The 17,687-nt window shown below is 36.0% G+C and overlaps 1 protein-coding gene across 3 annotated transcripts in view; it reads left to right on the top strand.

Annotated features, from left to right (window-relative positions):
• The window catches only part of SETD2 (SET domain containing 2, histone lysine methyltransferase), a 75,566-nt gene that overhangs the window by 29,217 nt on the left and 28,662 nt on the right, over positions 1–17,687 (top strand). For all 3 annotated transcript variants that reach the window (XM_061128761.1, XM_061128763.1, XM_061128762.1), the window contains exons 5-11: positions 237–365; positions 3,404–3,527; positions 5,148–5,225; positions 6,971–7,068; positions 9,204–9,330; positions 15,197–15,331; positions 16,045–16,164. In XM_061128761.1, the coding sequence (XP_060984744.1) occupies positions 237–365; positions 3,404–3,527; positions 5,148–5,225; positions 6,971–7,068; positions 9,204–9,330; positions 15,197–15,331; positions 16,045–16,164 (811 nt within the window). The remainder of the gene's footprint in view (positions 1–236; positions 366–3,403; positions 3,528–5,147; positions 5,226–6,970; positions 7,069–9,203; positions 9,331–15,196; positions 15,332–16,044; positions 16,165–17,687) is intronic.

The raw sequence follows: 17,687 nt of genomic DNA on the forward strand, positions 1-17,687 counted from the left end.
ATAACTAGTTGATAAAACTGTATTTTGAGCACCATGCGTTTAACTAACAGTGTAGGCACTCGGTTCTAAGGAATCCCTTCATGATGGAAAGAATCATTGAGGAAGGCTCATTTGGAGATTTACAACACATATGATGATTATGCCATAAAGATAAGGATATATTTACATAACTCTAGTGAACATGTTTTTGGTTCTTTTGCTGCTTTGAAGAATTAATTTTCTGTGTCTCTTTTCAGTTCTTCTCGGTGTCCAAATGGGGATTATTGTTCCAATAGACGGTTTCAGAGGAAACAGCATGCAGATGTGGAAGTCATCCTCACGGAAAAGAAAGGCTGGGGCTTGAGAGCTGCTAAAGACCTTCCTTCGTAAGTTAGGTTTTAATCACCTTTCATTTCATTTGTGTTGTTGAAGTTGGTTAAATACCTTTTAGGAAAATAATTTGCCAATTGCACTGAAATTTAATAATAATTATTGTGCAGAATGATGCTTGGTAGCTAGTTTTTGTTTTTTTTTTTTTTAATTCACTTATTTTAGGAAATTAAATAGAAATCTTTTCTCTATATATATGAGAGAGCAGTTTGTCCCTTGTGATGTTTCGAATAGGCAGGTCCTTCTTTGTCTGATAGTCACGTTAACTTTAATTCCAAGTAATTACCAAGGGTTTGTGTAGATCCCCAAAATCCCCATGAAATTCTGTAAAAAGGAGTTAGGACAGAATCTATAACAGTGAATCTATATAAAATTGAGTTGGGATAAGAGTGGTGGAGAGTGTCTAAGGATATTAGAATAGAGAATTAAAGCATACTTGATAAACAGTAAACATTTTCAAATGAATAAATGTTGCCTTCTGGCTAACTCATGTTACTCTTATATGTAATGCAATAAAAGATCAGTTTATTTTCTACCATATTCAGTATTTCCTTTAGCCACTCATTGTTTTATACATAGTATATTTAAGTATTCTTACGAAAGTTGATTGTCTTTTTCTTTAAAGTTAAGTATATATAGATTACATGTGTTTATGATGGAAGAATTTTTTAAAATACATCAAAGGAATAAAGGAAGAAAATAAAACAGTTGCTGACTTCTGGTGACTAAAGCACAGCTATTCTTTCAGAATCCTAAGCATATGGCCACACTTGAATGGGAATTGGAATGGGGTGAGGGGTTTTAGTCTTTTTATTGTGAGGATTCAAAGCAACCAGGTACTTTAGTTTTCTGACAGGAATCCTCATGTATCTTTTGAAAGGTTGGAATTGATATTGATGTCACTCTATCTTTTTGAGGATCAATCAGAAAAACATGTTTTGTTAAAAAAGTAGTAGAAACGTCATTTTTCCCTTTTCTACAAAGTATTATCACAGTATCTTGGTTCATAACCATTTTTAAATTTTTTTCTTTGAAACATATCTCACAGAATCATCTAAGTATATTCCATATCCAAACTCAGTGGATCCTTTATAATATTTTAAGTAAATAATTAAATATTAAATATTTAATATTATTGAAATAATTTAAATTAAATGTCTATTATTAGACATCACACTCAGTATGTCCCAAGGCAGTCCAGTGCGTTTCTAAAATCACTAACTCTGATCTAGATGCAGGTTTTATTCTACTGAAACTAGCCAGGTTTTTCTTTTGGAGAATCTTTTTTTAAAATGTATTTATTTTTTAAAGAAACTCCGGTTTGTTCATAAACTTCTGTTGCGGGGTAGTAATGGATACTATTGTCTTTTGGCAGAGTCTGCACTAACATAGCTTCAGCTTAAATATAAATTCTTATTATATGCAACAGAGACTATTTGTTGGCTCAGAAATCCATTTCTTTTATGAAGAAGGAAATGGGAGAGGAGAAAGTGTGTGACTGATTCACACAGCAGATTAAAATTTCCTAAAGCTCTTGAGCTTTCCTCAGCTACTCAGGAAGAACCCTGCTTTGGTGAGATATATTAGGACTCAACGTTTGCGTGTTTCTGACACCTTCACTCATGTAACTTCCATATGCTGATGGTAATGCCAGTTTTATAAACTTTTGATTCTGAGCTATTTAGATGTTCACTTTTAGAGTATTCCCACTTAAAGGACGTACTGTCAGATATGCACAGTGTAAGTAGGTATTTGGAACAAAACTACTAGTTAGTATTAAAATATGACAGACTCCACCAAAAAACCAAGCAAATCCCTACCAAACCCTCCAGTTTTAGGTTGTAGGAATGGAAGGCAATGCTGTCCAGGTTGAACTAATGTTGTTTTTGTTGTGTGTTTAGTTGCTTGGTCATGTTCGATTTTTTTTGTGACCCTTTGGACTATAGCCCGCCAGGCTCCTCCATCCATGAGATTTTTCAGGCATGGACAGAGGAGCCTAGCAGGCTAGAGTCCAAAGGCTTGCAAAGAGTCTGATACAACTGAGCAGTTGAGCATCAGCAGATTTTGGGCAGCTATCACCTTTGTCTAGTTACAGAAATTTCTATCACCCCAGAAAGGAAACCCCTTAACCCAATCAGCAGAATCTCCTTGTTGCTCCCCCTTCCCAACCTTTGGCAACCTCTAAATCTGCCATTTCTGTGGATTTAACTATTCTAAATATTTGTTTCTGGCTTCTTAAAGAAAGTTTTAAGTATAGCATTTTTTTAGCATGCCCTCCCCCCCCAAAAAAAAGAAATATACTGATTTTGTCTGTATGTCATAACAAATACAAATGATTTACATTTTTACATTTAAAAAGTCTCTTGGGTATTCGTTGCAGATCAGTCGCTTAGTGGTGTCTGACTCTTTGTGACCCCATGGACTGTAGCCCACCAGGCTTCTTTGTCATGGGATTTCCCAGGCAAGAATACTGGAATGTGTTGCCATTTCCTTCTCCAGGGGATCTTCCTGGACCAGGGATGGAACCCATGTCTCCTGCATTAGCAGGTGGATTCTTTACCGCTAAGCCACCAGGGAATGCCAGTGATTAATGTGAGGGCATGTTCATTTATTTTCTTGCTGTGTGTCTTGGGGGGATCTTAGTTCCCTGACCAGGAAATGAACCCCAGGCTATAGCAGTGAAAGACCAAGTCCTACACCCTGGCCCAGGGAATTCCCAGGGCATATTTATTTTGCAAGGATTAGAGAAAACTTCCAGGTAGATCATTCTTTGTCAGAACTTAGGAGTAAAGCATAAAGAAGTATTTGTTTACATGAAGGTAATAACTTCAAATCATTGGTGAGAACGAGCTTTTATAAAGGGAGAGAGGAGACTGAGAATTCATATCTTCAATAGAGAAGAAACAGATAAGTAACTATTAAAGAACAATCAAGGGTAGAAGCTAACTGAAAGAAACCAAGAAGAGAAGCTTAATCATGATTATTGATAAGTGTTAGAGAAAACTAACAGACCTCTTTTTCTTTTTTTGGCCAGGAACACCTTTGTCCTGGAATATTGTGGAGAGGTACTTGATCATAAAGAGTTTAAAGCCCGAGTAAAGGAGTATGCACGAAACAAAAACATCCACTACTATTTCATGGCCCTGAAGAATGATGAGGTAAGTGGCATGAATGTGTTTGTTTTGAAACAGATCTGGAAATTGAGTTTGAAAGGGGTCATTGATATGGACTGATCTCTGAAATATAATCAGTGGCAAAAATAATTAGCTGAACAATGTGTATAGTTTTTTTCTATTTGCTTAAAAAAAGGATGAGGGAGAAGTATTTACATGTATATGTAAATGTAAACATGCATGTTTCATACTACAATTCTTAAAAATCATTGATATCTCCTAAAGAGCTTTTGTTTATGTGGATTATATTTATCAATATATTAAAAGCTGAGAAGTTGAAAATATTTTTTTATTAAACCATTTAAAAGTGACAGCCTATTATATATTGACACAAATATGCTTTTATGAAAATTGTTTTCCAAAAAAGTTGTTTTTTAGTGAGGAGCACCATTTACAATTTCTTTAATGACTGGCATAATAAATTTAGCTAGATTCCATGTCTGCCTCTGTTCAGTCTAGAAATGCAAGGTGTAGGGACTTATCCTTGGATCTGCTGCTTCTGACTGTGGACCCAGCAAGAGTTTTAACAAGCTCTCCAGTGGATTCAGATACATACCCAAACTTGAGAACTACATACCGTGGTATTTCATGCATGCATTTTAAAGTGAAGTTTTATACACGTGAAGTAAGATTGCAGTATAATAGGATGTAAGAAATAGCTAAAAGAAAATGAAACATTGATCAATATGGAGATAATTTGACCCAGAGGTGAAATGTTGATATCAGATCTCTTCAGAATTAAGAAGCTGGATATTTGACACTGTGATGTATAAAGTTATGTGAGAGAGTTCTCTAAAGGAACAGGAGATTAAGGGTCTTAAGTTTGCCAGATGCTTTTCTTTTGCAAAATGCACATATATATATATATATTTTCAATTATTTTTATTAGTTGGAGTCTAATTACAATATTGTAGTGGTTTTTGTCATACATTGACATGAATCAGCCATGGATTTACATGTATTCCCCATCCCGATCCCACCCCCACCCCACCCCCCCACCTCCCTCTCTATCCGATCCCTCTGGGTCTTCCCAGTGCACCAGGCCCGAGCACTTGTCTCATGCATCCAACCTGGGCTGGTGATCTGTTTCACCCTAGATAATATACTAAACAGACATTTCTCCAAAGAAGACATACAGATGGCTAACAAACACATGAAAAGATGCTCAACATCACTCATTATCAGAGAAATGCAAATCAAAACCACAATGAGGTACCATTACACGCCAGTCAGGATGGCTGCTATCCAAAAGTCTACAAGCAATAAATGCTGGAGAGGGTGTGGAGAAAAGGGAACCCTCTTACACTGTTGGTGGGAATGCAAACTAGTACAGCCGCTATGGAGAATAGTGTGGAGATTTCTTAAAAAACTAGAAATAGAACTGCCATCTGACCCAGCAATCCCACTTCTGGGCATACACACCGAGGAAACCAGATCTGAAAGAGACCCGTGCACCCCAGTGTTCATCGAAGCACTGTTTATAATAGCCAGGACATGGAAGCAACCTAGATGCCCATCAGCAGACGAATGGATAAGGAAGCTGTGGTACATATGCACATATATTTAAGGTCTCATTTTTAACTCTTAAATTATCCTTTTCCCTAGATAATAGATGCCACTCAGAAAGGAAATTGCTCCCGGTTCATGAATCACAGCTGTGAACCAAACTGTGAGACTCAAAAAGTAAGTTGAGGTAGATTTAAGAGTTTGAAATATTTGTTCACAACTGCTGTTCTAACTATTAATTTTAGATCTATATCAAAGATACCCATGGATATTATTTTTAATCATTTTTTCTTACTCTGTTCTTGAAATTTATTTAAAATAAGTTTAGATTTATAGAATAATAAGTAGTGAAGACTGAGTTCCTATATGCTATCCTGCATTAGCTTCCCCAACTGTCTACTGAATGTAACCATAGTACAGTTACCCAATCCAGGAATACTATTAACCATTAACTCATTTAAAGACCTTGCTTAAATTTTGCCATCTGTCATTTTTCTGGTCTGGGATCCCATCCGGGAGCTCCAGTTGCATTTCATTGTCACATCTCTTTGCCTATAAGTTTAATATATTGTTAAGGTGCCAAAATGAAAAACCAAATTTTAATTGTGATGAAGTCCAATGTGTAGTATTCAGATTTTATATCAGTTATATATCAGTCTTAGCCAGGTGCCAGATTTGGTGGTTTTAATATTTGTAAGGGACTGAATGGCTGCAGATGAGAAAGACAATCTGTGGTGTGCATGTAGGTATACTTCTCACCCTCAACAAGGCCAGACTTTAGGTCTTGGTTACCTTTAGGTCCCTGTGCCTGGCACATAGTTGACGCAATTGATAAATCCATTTACTGAATTTGATAATAAAACATTTTGAGATAATTAATGATCTCCATACCCTCTGATTTGTGGTTTCAGCTTAGGAAAAACACACACACACACACACACACACACATGCGTATATGTACATATGTGTGTGTGTGTGTGTGTGTGTGTATACACACACATACACATATACTCATTAGAATATTGTGGTTCTGTTTTAGGTTGAGAAAGTGATGGATCCACTCCCTAGAAAAATATATCAATAATTTCCTCTCATTGAAATAGTGGTTTTGACTCTTGGATATTTTTTGGTCTTTGATCACTGTACTAATAGATGTAGCTCTCCCAAGAGCCGAAACATATAATGAATAGGAGAACCCAGTGTGGAATTATTTAATTAAATTCTGGTTCTAGTTTTGACTGCAGCTGGTAGCCACATGTCTAGCCATGAGACTAGTTTTACTGTGTCCCTTCACCTCTTCAAGCCTGGGTTTTTCATCAGTAACATGTTCAAATGGTCTGGACAGGAGTTCTCCAGTCAACTTACATCTTAGATATTTTGGAATTACAAGGTCCAATTCTGGTATATTTACCCCTATTTTAATTGTCGAGTTTTTTGCTCTTTTCTGCTGCTTCACTTTCTGTACACTCAGCATTATAACCACTGCTTCATGTAGTTAAACTTGTGGCATTATTGTTTTCCTGTTTCCACGCCCTATCTTATCTTAGAAGATAGTTACTTTTTACATAGTATAAAGTAATACAAATTTGTCTGGTACTCAGTGATACCAAATGTTCCCTATATGCCTGTTTTTAGTACAAGTGAATCCTTATTGTATGGAAATGTGTTTTAAAATAACTTAAAATAGCAGTTACTTTTGTTAGAGATAAATTATAGATGATACTCAACTGGTAGCTCATTAAATAAGATTGATACTTCTTTTTTTTTTTTTTTTTAATTCTTCCTTTGCTCTTTGGAAAAGCATTTATTGTCCAAAGAGACACATACATAACATAATTAAGGCAGATAATGATGATCTTTAAAAAAAACACACACAGATTAACCAGTCACTAATTTATTTTCTTTTAAAAACAACACCTTAGTGGACTGTGAACGGACAACTGAGAGTTGGGTTTTTTACCACCAAACTGGTTCCTTCAGGCTCAGAGTTAACATTTGACTATCAGTTCCAAAGATATGGGTAAGTATTGATTCTGTTCTGTTTTGCTGTTTCTGATGGGGAAATACTGTTTAGATGTAGGAGTCTAAAACTTAGGTGTGAATTACTAGAAGTTATATGTACTTTTAGTTCTTATCTATAGTGTTCTCTTTTAGTTTTAGTATTTTCTTTTTGCATGTCACATCAGGCCATTAAGGCATATTGTACAGGAACTACATGTTCCTCTGAACCTCATTTATATAATTATGTTTCTAATGTAATTTTAAAACTTTTTGTTATAGAAATGTCAACAGGGTGTAGATGTGTATAAAGAGAACAATATAATAAATCCCTGCCTAGCCATAATTCATCTGTCAATTATCAGCTCATGACTAATCCTGTCTCAATATCATATCATACTCTGAAAAAATATTTTTGTTACCTAGTTCTATCTACCAAAAACTGATACAATAGCATTGAATACCCCTTGCATTTATATTGTGGTTTTATAAAACCCCACTAAAAGAAGAGTGTGAAGTTTGTGACAGGTATTGAACAAGATGACTCTGGATTATCTCCTCATGCCAGAAAACCAGTTATAAAAGATTATGAGGGTCATGTCCAGAGGATTCAGGACTAACTTGAATAGAATCTCACTTACTGAAAGTGGCAGAGTTTTTATTTAGACTTAAGCATCAATAAGAATAATAATGACCAGTGGTTTGAAACACACTATATAAAATCCATGAGTTTAATGATACTTTAAAACTGCATTAGTCATAATTGAAAGGAACCAATTCGTGATTTTGAAAACTATGGTTTTTTAAGTTGAAATATAGTTGATGTGCAGTAGTACAAAATTATGTGTGTACAACATGTGTTAAATCACTTCAGTCATGTCTGACTCTTTGCTACCCTATGGACTGTAGCCCACCAGGATCCTCTGTCCGTGGGATTCTCTAGGCAGGAATCCTGGAGTGGGTTGCCATGTCCTCCTCCAGGGGATCTTCCCGACCCAGGGATCAAACCCACATCTCCTGCATTGGCAGGTGGAGTCTTTACCACTGAGCCACCAGGAAGCCCTTGTAGCCTATTTATTTTATGCATAATAGTTAGTACCTCTTAATCCCCTATCCATCTTTTGCCCCTTCCCCTTTATCTCCCCCTACTAGTAACCACTGATTTAAAAAATGAAAGAGGGGAAAAAATCAAGCATTTATCCTTCCTTTCTTAAGTGAATTCTATTTCAGATTCAAGCAATTGGTGAGAGGAATTCTTTATAGAGATATTTTAGCTAATAAATGAGGTAGTGATGGTATCACCATTTTGCAACACCTAATGAACTAATTGATTTAGGCAATAGATATGCTGAGATTGACCAAGTTCCACATAGGGCTCCTTTTTTTTTTTTTCTCTTGTATTTTTGTACTGTCCCCTTTGAAAGAAGGGAAACTGGAAATTAGATCTGTTTGTGATTCCTGTATTTATCAAATATTTTTCTGCCTCTGATTGTTACTGTTAAATACTGAGATCTATCAGTGAATAGTCCTTCACGTTTTCCTTGGGTAGCTCTGGTTGCCAGGTAAATAGTTGGCAGAGGTGATTTATACCCAGGGCTGTAGACTTAGGCCTGTTCTTTCTTCCACTTTTCCTTGACTCCATGGTTACATATATTTATTACTATATGTATTAGTAGTGTCTCATCCTTAAGTAATGATAACTTTTAATAGCTACGTGTTTCCTAAGTGTCCTATGCATTTTATATCTATATATCTATTCATAATAATATATTTTGTTCTGTGTGCCAGTTAAATATTCACCTATAAGTAACAGATACTGATTTAAGCTATTTTGTTCTTAGCCCAAATAGATACATGATTTCTTATTTTCATACATTAGTAGGAACTCTCATAAATGGAGAAATTACTTACTAACTTCTTGGCTAGTTTTGTCTAACTAATAAAAGAAGATTGGGAAAAAATGGATTTTTTTAAGAGCAATTTTCAGGCATTTCCACTAACTAGTATCAGATTTGTTGGTATCTCTTGAAATAACTGTTTGGTTTTTTTCTTTAGGTTGGATTGACTTCTCTCTTGTATGTAATTGCTATACTACTGTCAACATTTTTTATGGTTTACCTTCACATAGCAGACGTCTTTCGTATATTCCTTGCACAGGAAAGAAGCACAGAAGTGTTTCTGTGGGTCAGCTAACTGCCGGGGTTACCTGGGAGGAGAGAACAGAGTCAGCATCAGAGCAGCAGGAGGGAAAATGAAGAAAGAACGCTCTCGTAAGAAGGATTCCGTAAGTGTTCCGTTCTTCTTTCAACTTTCACCATACACATTTCAAGAAGGAAGTAACTTTCCTTATTGAGCTTTGAAAAGTTAAATGACAACCAGAGAAAGGGTTAGATGAGATAATTTTGGAAAAGTACGGTTGCTATTTTTAGTTCATAGAGATTACACTTGAATACTAAGAACTGTTGAAGTCATCTTGAAAACACATGGGCTAATAGTTTTTAAAAGCCTGTAAAATTTGTAATCCTACATATAAGTAACTTGTTAATCTGTCATGTTAATCTGCTCACATAAGTCTGATCTTTCCTAATCTTTTATACTAGTTTTTTCATTTGTTTGCAAGTGTTCTTAAAATCTCTAATCCTCTTTGGGAGCATAAGGTGAGTTTTGAGAAGTAACAGGTGAGTCAGGAGTCAGAAAGGGATAGGGTCTTTTTATTTAATCCAGTATACCAGTGGTTGATAGCCTTTTTTTTACCTCAGTTCACACCGGAGACACCAGTGGAGGTGAGTGGTATCTTGCTATTGAAGGGGCTCTTAACTGGGACAAGAATTTTGTGTTGTTTTTCAGACCTCCCTTGTCTTTTTCTGAGGATCCCTTTGTGGGAGCAGTGTTTCTTCACCTCAGAACCACCTGCAGGGTCTGTCCTAAAGATGCACGTTTTGGGACCTAACCCTAGACCTGCGAATCTTCAAGGAGGGCTGGGTGAAGGAGCCAGGGAGCCTCAAGTGTCAGCCAGCAAATCTATCTGTGATTCTTTCAGCTAGCTCATTCCTAGGCTTTTCAGAAACCCATAGTACTAAGAATCATAGGTGACAGCCATCTTACTACTTAGATGAGCAGACAACAGACATAAGACAGGGACGGGATAATAGTTAAAAGGTGATTTCAGTAAGTCCAAATTAATTGGAGAGCGTGAATTGAGAATCTGAATTCTATAAGAAGATTTAGATAGCAGAAAGCATTGGAAAGGGCCATTTAAAAAACATAAAAAAGGAAAGTTTATAAGAAACATCCATGCTTGTAACACCCAGGATGAACAACTGCTGTTTAGAGTATTGTCATTCAGCTCTGTTTTAGAGAGCATACATGTTGTAACTGTGTGCTAAGCACTCTTCTGATTACCTGACACATTAACTCATTTGATTCTCACAAAAAGTTGTTTTAAGCTAGGAACAAAGATTTTCCCTCTTACAGAGGAGAACACTGAGGCACAGAGATGTTACAAGGTCATGCGGTAGGCAATAGAAAAGAGCTTACCTAGTTCTTTTCTTTGCTCTTAACTGTACTGAGTTCCTTTGTGTAGTTTTAGAAATGATATATATATATTTCTGCAATTTGTTTTTACTCTTATTTTAAAATTTGATCCATGTTGAGACATATACACACACATTTAACTGTGGTAAACTTTCATCATATAACTGTTCATTTATATATATTTGTACTCATGAACACTTGTGTTTTCAATTTTTTGCTCCTCATGTCACAATTAAAGTCTTTGCACATGTCTTTTCTGTATATGTTTCTTTAAAGTGTATCCATGGAAGTGGGGTCACTTGGTTATAGCCTTTTAGCCTCTGGACTTTACTGTTAACAGGAAATTTTTTTAAAACTTCATTTATTACTTTTATTATTAAGGCTTATTTCATAGAATTGATAGTTTACCAGAACAACCACAAAACAGTCATTAAACATGTTGACCTAAGCTAAAATCTACATAGAGGCTTTCATTTGGCTATTTTGTGTTTCCAAAACTTGCATTAAAAATTGTCTTGTTGGTGGGGAGTGTTCTTATAATGTGATGGTTTCTTGGGTGGTATTATGCTGGCATCATAATGATAGCAGATGACTTTCTGCCTTCCTGATAAGATTCAGGACCAACTCCAAGGGACTGAGATGTAGGTATTCCTGGTTTTTGCTTGCTTGTTTTTATTCTTATAGTGGTGTGTGCATATCAGTGTTTCATGTTACTGCAGACTAAATTAGATGTAACGTGAATCTGGTCATTTGGTGGGTTTAAGTCATAGGTTGCTCCAGATGTGAATTTGAAGCTATTCTCGAACAGAAATGTTTTGGATGAAACTTTACCCTGGTAGAGGAATGACCCAGAATGAATCTGAATCCCAAAAAGGTAATCTGTCCTTGACTCTCATGAAGAGCTTCACTCCACTTTTGGTTGGTTTGTCTCTTACTGAAATTCTGGCTGAATGCCCTTTTCGATTCTGAAATCTGGTCAGGTACAATTGAATAGAATCACAAAAATAGCCCCTCTTGAAATTTCCACGTTAGGGCGTTCCCTGGCAGTCCAGTGGTTAGGACTCAGTGCTTTCACTGTCACAGCCCTGGGTTCTAGCCCTGGTTTGGGAACTAAGACCCTGCAAACCACATGGTATAAACGTCACCCCCTCCCCGCCCCTCCCCACCCCCAAAAAAAGAGAAAGGGAAAGAAATTCCCAAGTGTTAGTTTTTGGAATTCTTTTGGATAGGGGATACCAAGGAGAGGGAAAGAGAGGAGCAGTCTCAAATACGGTTTTGTGTATTTTAACTGTTAACGAGGATGTGTTAATGGCACTGTAGTCTGTACCTGTCTCCCCCGTTTGTCCTTGATTGGTGAACAGTTCTTATTCCTTGCTCTTATGATTGCAGCTATATACATATAGTTTATCTGCTTAACAAAACTAAGCTCTTCCAGAACAGATGATTGCCTTCTTTGGGTGTGTCATAAACTAGTACTACTTAATTAAATACTTAGTTGATGGAAGTATAATAAATACCTGTTATTATCTGATGTTATTTGTGATTTGTAGTTTGTAAAGTATAAACAGAAAATAGTCTGAAACTTAATCTCTTTTGAGCTTGTGAAACAAATGAACAATAGCTAATTTACACAATAAAGAGCGTAAAAAGCCACGTAAGAGAGGAAATAGTTGTTTTCAGCAGCTAACGATCAAATCATAGTGTCCAGAATATATAGAGAACTCCATCTAATCAATAATAATAATAAAAAATAGCCCCAAAAGAAAAATAAACAATTTCCGCAGACACTTCAGTATTCCAGATAGCCAGTAAACATAAGAAGATGTGTTCAATCTCATTAGTAATCAGAGGAGTACAAATTAAAACTACTCTCAGGTGTTTTTTGGGTACTCACTAGATCAGTAAAAATTAATTCTGATGATACACAGGAACAACAGATCTCATAAACTAGTGTTGAAGGTGTAAATAGATTTAGTCAGTTTTGAAAACACTTCGGTATTATTACTAAAGGTGAATGTACGTATACTGTTTGAGCCAGCAGTTGCACTCCTAGGCCTATAACCAGAGAGATTTGTTTAAAATGCACATAGGAGCCACAGCAGCACTGCTTATATTAGAAAAAGTGAAACAACTCAAATTCTCATTAACATTAGTATGACTAATTTAAAATGTAGTCATGTGATGAAAAAACTAGTCATGAAAATAATATGGCTACATGCAGCAGCATTGACTCTTAAAATGTAGATTGCGAAAGAATCGTGGTACAAAATTTTTTTCCAGTGTGATTTCATTTCCAATAAGTTAAAAATAGACAAAATTATAATATTTAGTGATTTATATATATGAAGTAAACCTATTTTAAAAATCAGTGAACTATTTCCTAAAAAGTTAGGAGACATCTCTAGAGTGAAGAAGAGAAGGTACTGTAACAAGGAAGCGGCAGGCACAGCCCTTCAGGAACACTGGCAGTGTTCTCCCCATCACCCCATCCTACCCTTTCACCTGAGTGTTGGTTGCCATGGATGGTGCTCCACTGCTTGTTTACCTATTTAGTTGCTAATTGTTTCTGTCTTAGGTTGGTGCAAAAGTAACTGCAGTTTTGCTGTTTGATATTGGGATACATTCTTAAATAAATGTGGTTATGTTATACATCATTTTAATGAGCGTTTCTCACTTTTTTTTTTGCTGACGACTTATTGCTTGCCGTTTATTTTAGACTATGGAAATGATTTTAGACAAAAAGCAAATTCAAGCAATTTTTTTAAAATCCAAGTTCAAAATGGGTCATAAAGCAGCAGAGACAACTTGCAACGCATTTGACCCAGGAACTGCTAATGAGCAGTGCAGTAATGGTTCAAGAAGTTTTGCAAAGGAGACGAGAGCCCTGAAAATGAGCAGCATAGTGACCGGTTAGTGGAAGTTGATAAGGATCAGTTGAGAGTAATCATTGAAGCTGATTCTCTTACAACTACATGAGAAGTTGCTGAAGAACTCAACGTTGACCATTCTGTAGCCATTTGACATTTGAAGCAAATTGGAAAGGTGAAAAAGCTCAATAAGTGGATGCCTCATGAGCTGAACCTAGATCAACAAAATCGTCATTTTGAAATGTCATCTTCACTTATTGTACGCAACAACAAACTATTTCTCTGTCGGATTGTGACACGCAACGAAAAGTGAATTTTCTACAATGACCGGCAAATACCAGCTCAGTGGCTGGACTGAGAAGAAGTGCCAAAGCACTTCCCAGAGCCAAAACTTGCACCAAAAAAAGATCATGGTCACTCTTTGGTGGTCTGCTGCTGATCTGATCCACTTCAGCTTTCTGAATCCCGGCAAAACTATTCTATCTCAGAAGTATGCTCAGCAGGTCAATGAGTTGCCCTGAAAACTGCAACGCCTGCAGCTGGCATTTGTCAACAGAAAGGACCCAATTCTTCTCCATGACAAGGCCCAACTTTACGTCGCACAACCAACACTTCAAAAGTTGAATGAACTGGGTTGTGGAATTTTACCTTATCTGCCATGTTCACCTGACCTCTTGTCAAGCAGCTACCACTCCTCAAGCATCTTGGCAACTTTTTGCAGGGAAAATGGTTCCACAACCAGCATCAGGCAGAAAATGCTTTCCAAGAGTTTGTCGAATCCTTAAGCATGGACTTTTATGCTATAGGAATAAACAGACTTATTTCTCGTTTGCAAAGATGTGTTGATTGTAATGGTTGCTATTTTCATTAATTAAGATGTTTGAGCCTAGTTATGATGATTTAAAATTTGTGATCCAAAACCACAATTATGTTTGCACCAACCTAGTACTTTTCTATATGTATATTATATTTTATCAGAATGTATTAAAAATGGTGCCTGGGCCCACTAAAGATAGTTCATATCCCAAAATACTAAAGTATTAACAAAGAATAAGAATTTACAAATATTGATAAATTGTGTTGCATTTGGCTGCACTTGATTCCTTTCATTATGGTATATTTCAGTATGTGAACATGCCAGTTTATCTAACCTGGCCATGGGCATTTGGGTTGTTGGCAGTGTTTTGCTCTTATGAATGGCTTTTCAATGAACATTCTTCTGATTCTCAGATGCACAAGTGCAGAAGGTTCTTTTGGGTTTATTCATAGGTGTGCAACTGCTAGGCATAGAGGATACAAATATTTTCATTTTTCAAGCTAATGCTTTATTTTTTTCCTGACTTACTTTTCACCTGATACAATTTTTTTTCCTCCCGTAAAGGCAGATTTTTTTGTTTTGCTTTCTTGCAGTGTCTTCAGCACCTAAAACTGTACTTGACATATAAGTGCTTGATAAGTATTTGATGAGTGAATGAAGCTTTTCAAATTGATCATACCAGTTTGTTTTCATTATTAGTGTATAAAAATTAATTTTTTTAATTCAAAGTTCATTTTGATCCACATCTTTGCCTAGACTTGATATTACCAGACTTCTTACAGTGGGTACAACATGGTTTCTTACTGTGGTCTTAATTGTGTTTTCCTTGTTCCTGGTGAGGTTGAGCATCTTTTCAGATTGATTATTAGATTAGTTGGAGTTTTTTTAATTGTTCTTGTCTTATAACCAGATTTTTTCTCTTGCTGTGGCAGGTGGATGGGGAGCTAGAAGCTTTGATGGAGAATGGCGAGGGTCTCTCTGATAAAAACCAGGTGCTCAGCTTATCCCGGCTAATGGTTAGAATTGAAACTTTGGAACAGAAGCTTACCTGTCTCAAGCTCATACAGGTGAACACTTTGATATTAATTTATTTCTGAATTTGAGGTAGGACATTTAAACTACAATCCAGAATGATGAAAAGGAATAATTCTAATAAGAGTTACTCTTATTTTTAGAATGGTTTTGTGAGTTCTATATGACATTGAAAACTTGTACTCTTAAAAATGTCTTAAGAGTTTAGCATCATTTACTCTATTAGTAGATACTGTTTTCTCTCTAGTCAAAGAACATGGTGAGATTTTTTTTCTGTGTGTGTGTGTAATAGTTCTTGATAGAGGTCTCCCCTCCTCACTTGATTATTAGCATGCCAAGGCCATTTTTACCACGTGATCTCAAAGCAAGGAATTTTAACAGGAATATATTTATTCCAGTTTATTAAATATTGCACAAGAAGTTGGATCATAAATTTTTTTATGTAGTTTTAGTTTTTCCAGTAAAAATGGTGAATGTAGTTTTTTTCTTAATCCTGCAGAATTGAACTTTAGTAAAGTCCAGGTTGACATTTTACGTATCAAAAGAGATTATAATCTTACTCTAAAGCATTTATTAATTGCACAATTCTAATTGAGTTAATCAAAACAGAATTTCTAGGTTTCTTTTTGAATATAAACAAACTTTTCAGTCCTCTTGATGGGCCCTTTTTAATACTGTCTCTGGTATTATTTGTCTCCTTCCTCCAACCCCCAATACCCTGCATCCTGCTTCCCTTCCCCCATGGAAGAACACACACTCACAGTCTTGTCTGAAGTCCTTTCTGGAACGTCACGGGCTGTCTTTGTTGTGGATCTGGATGGCAGAACTAGGTGATGGCCGGGAAAGTAACCAGAAGCTTCAGGAAGAGGTCAGTTCACGTTCAACCTGCTGTTTCTTAAAACAACTAAATTTATTATTTAGGTTGAGGGCATTGTGATAATATCAGTGCTAATGAATTTGTTGTTGTTTAGTTCCTAAGTCATGTCCAACTCATTGAGACCCTATGAACTGTAGCTCTCCAGGCTCCTCTTGTCCATGGAATTTCCCAGGCAAGAATTTTGGAGTGGGTTGTGATTTCCTTCTCCAGGGTATCTTTCCAACCCTGGGATTGAAACCACCCGTGTTTCCTATGTTACAGGTGGATTCTTTACCACTGAGCCACCTGGGAAGCCAGGTGGATAATGAATTTAGCTCTGTAATTATCACCCATATTAAATAATTGCATAAACTTTATCATCTCAGTATCATTTCTGTAACTGTAACTTTACACACACCTTCCTTGAAGTGAGTTTGCCCAGTGGTTTTCCCTAGGGTGTCTTTTAAAGTTTAGTACTGCATAGTTGGGAACTGCAAGAGCAAGATACAGTAACATCATTGTTACCTGAAAGAGCCAGTGTGTTGCTAAAACCATAGTTTTTAAAAGTTAGGAAGCTATATGTAATTTGAATTCTGGGGTTCTAAAAAATTAGTAAAGAGCTGAGTTTTGATGACAAGAGTAAGAACATTTTGGGAGTAATTAAGTGTTTTTAAAGATCTAAATAAATGTTCATTGATGGCATTAGTAGACTTGTTATATTTATACCTTTCCACACAATATTTTCTAACCTGGTTTAAATGTAGTTCTTTTTAATCATAAGTTCTAATATAATCCCCAAATCATTTAATAATATACTTTTAAAAACAGAAATATGAGAGTGGTGAATTGAGTGATTGCTTTGCCTCCATCCTTCTCTCAAGAGATTCAGCAATAAATAGGAATTGGGGAAGCCTTGGGGTTTCTATAAAAATACAGTGGGGAAATACTTTGGAAAGAATTCTTGAATTTCAGAGATTGGGGGTGGATGATTATCTTGGAATGAAGAGAGAATCTCTTTGCTATACAGCTGTTTGTCAAAGACTAAGGAAGTTAAGTAATATCTGTGTTTTTGTGTGTATATAAGACATTTAAGTGTATATTTTTTGTTGCATAGTTCCCAAGCCTTTATCATAGTCACTTGGGAAATTTTTTAGAAAAACATACCTAAGGTGAGGTCCAGTAGTGTTGATATTTAAAATTAAAAAAAAAAAAGATCTTATTTGGGTTTGAGAACTACTGGTGGAGGATATTAATCAAATTAGTCCTAATAATATGTGAGTAATCACCTGCTCCACATTATATTTTTGCTGGTCAGTCTTATTAAAACAGTTTTTCAGGACTTCACTGGCAGTTCAGTGCTTAAGACTCTGAGCTTCCACTCAGAGTCACAGGTTTGATCCCTGGTCAGATCTCACATGCCTTATGGTGTAGCCGAAAAATACTAAAAAATAAAACACCTTTCCTTCCATACTAGAAGAAAGTAATGTTATGACATTTAAATCTGTCTGTGATTATAAGACTTAGATCTTGATTTA

Source organism: Dama dama, chromosome 24 (assembly GCF_033118175.1).
Source record: "Dama dama isolate Ldn47 chromosome 24, ASM3311817v1, whole genome shotgun sequence".
NCBI lineage: Eukaryota > Metazoa > Chordata > Mammalia > Artiodactyla > Cervidae > Dama > Dama dama.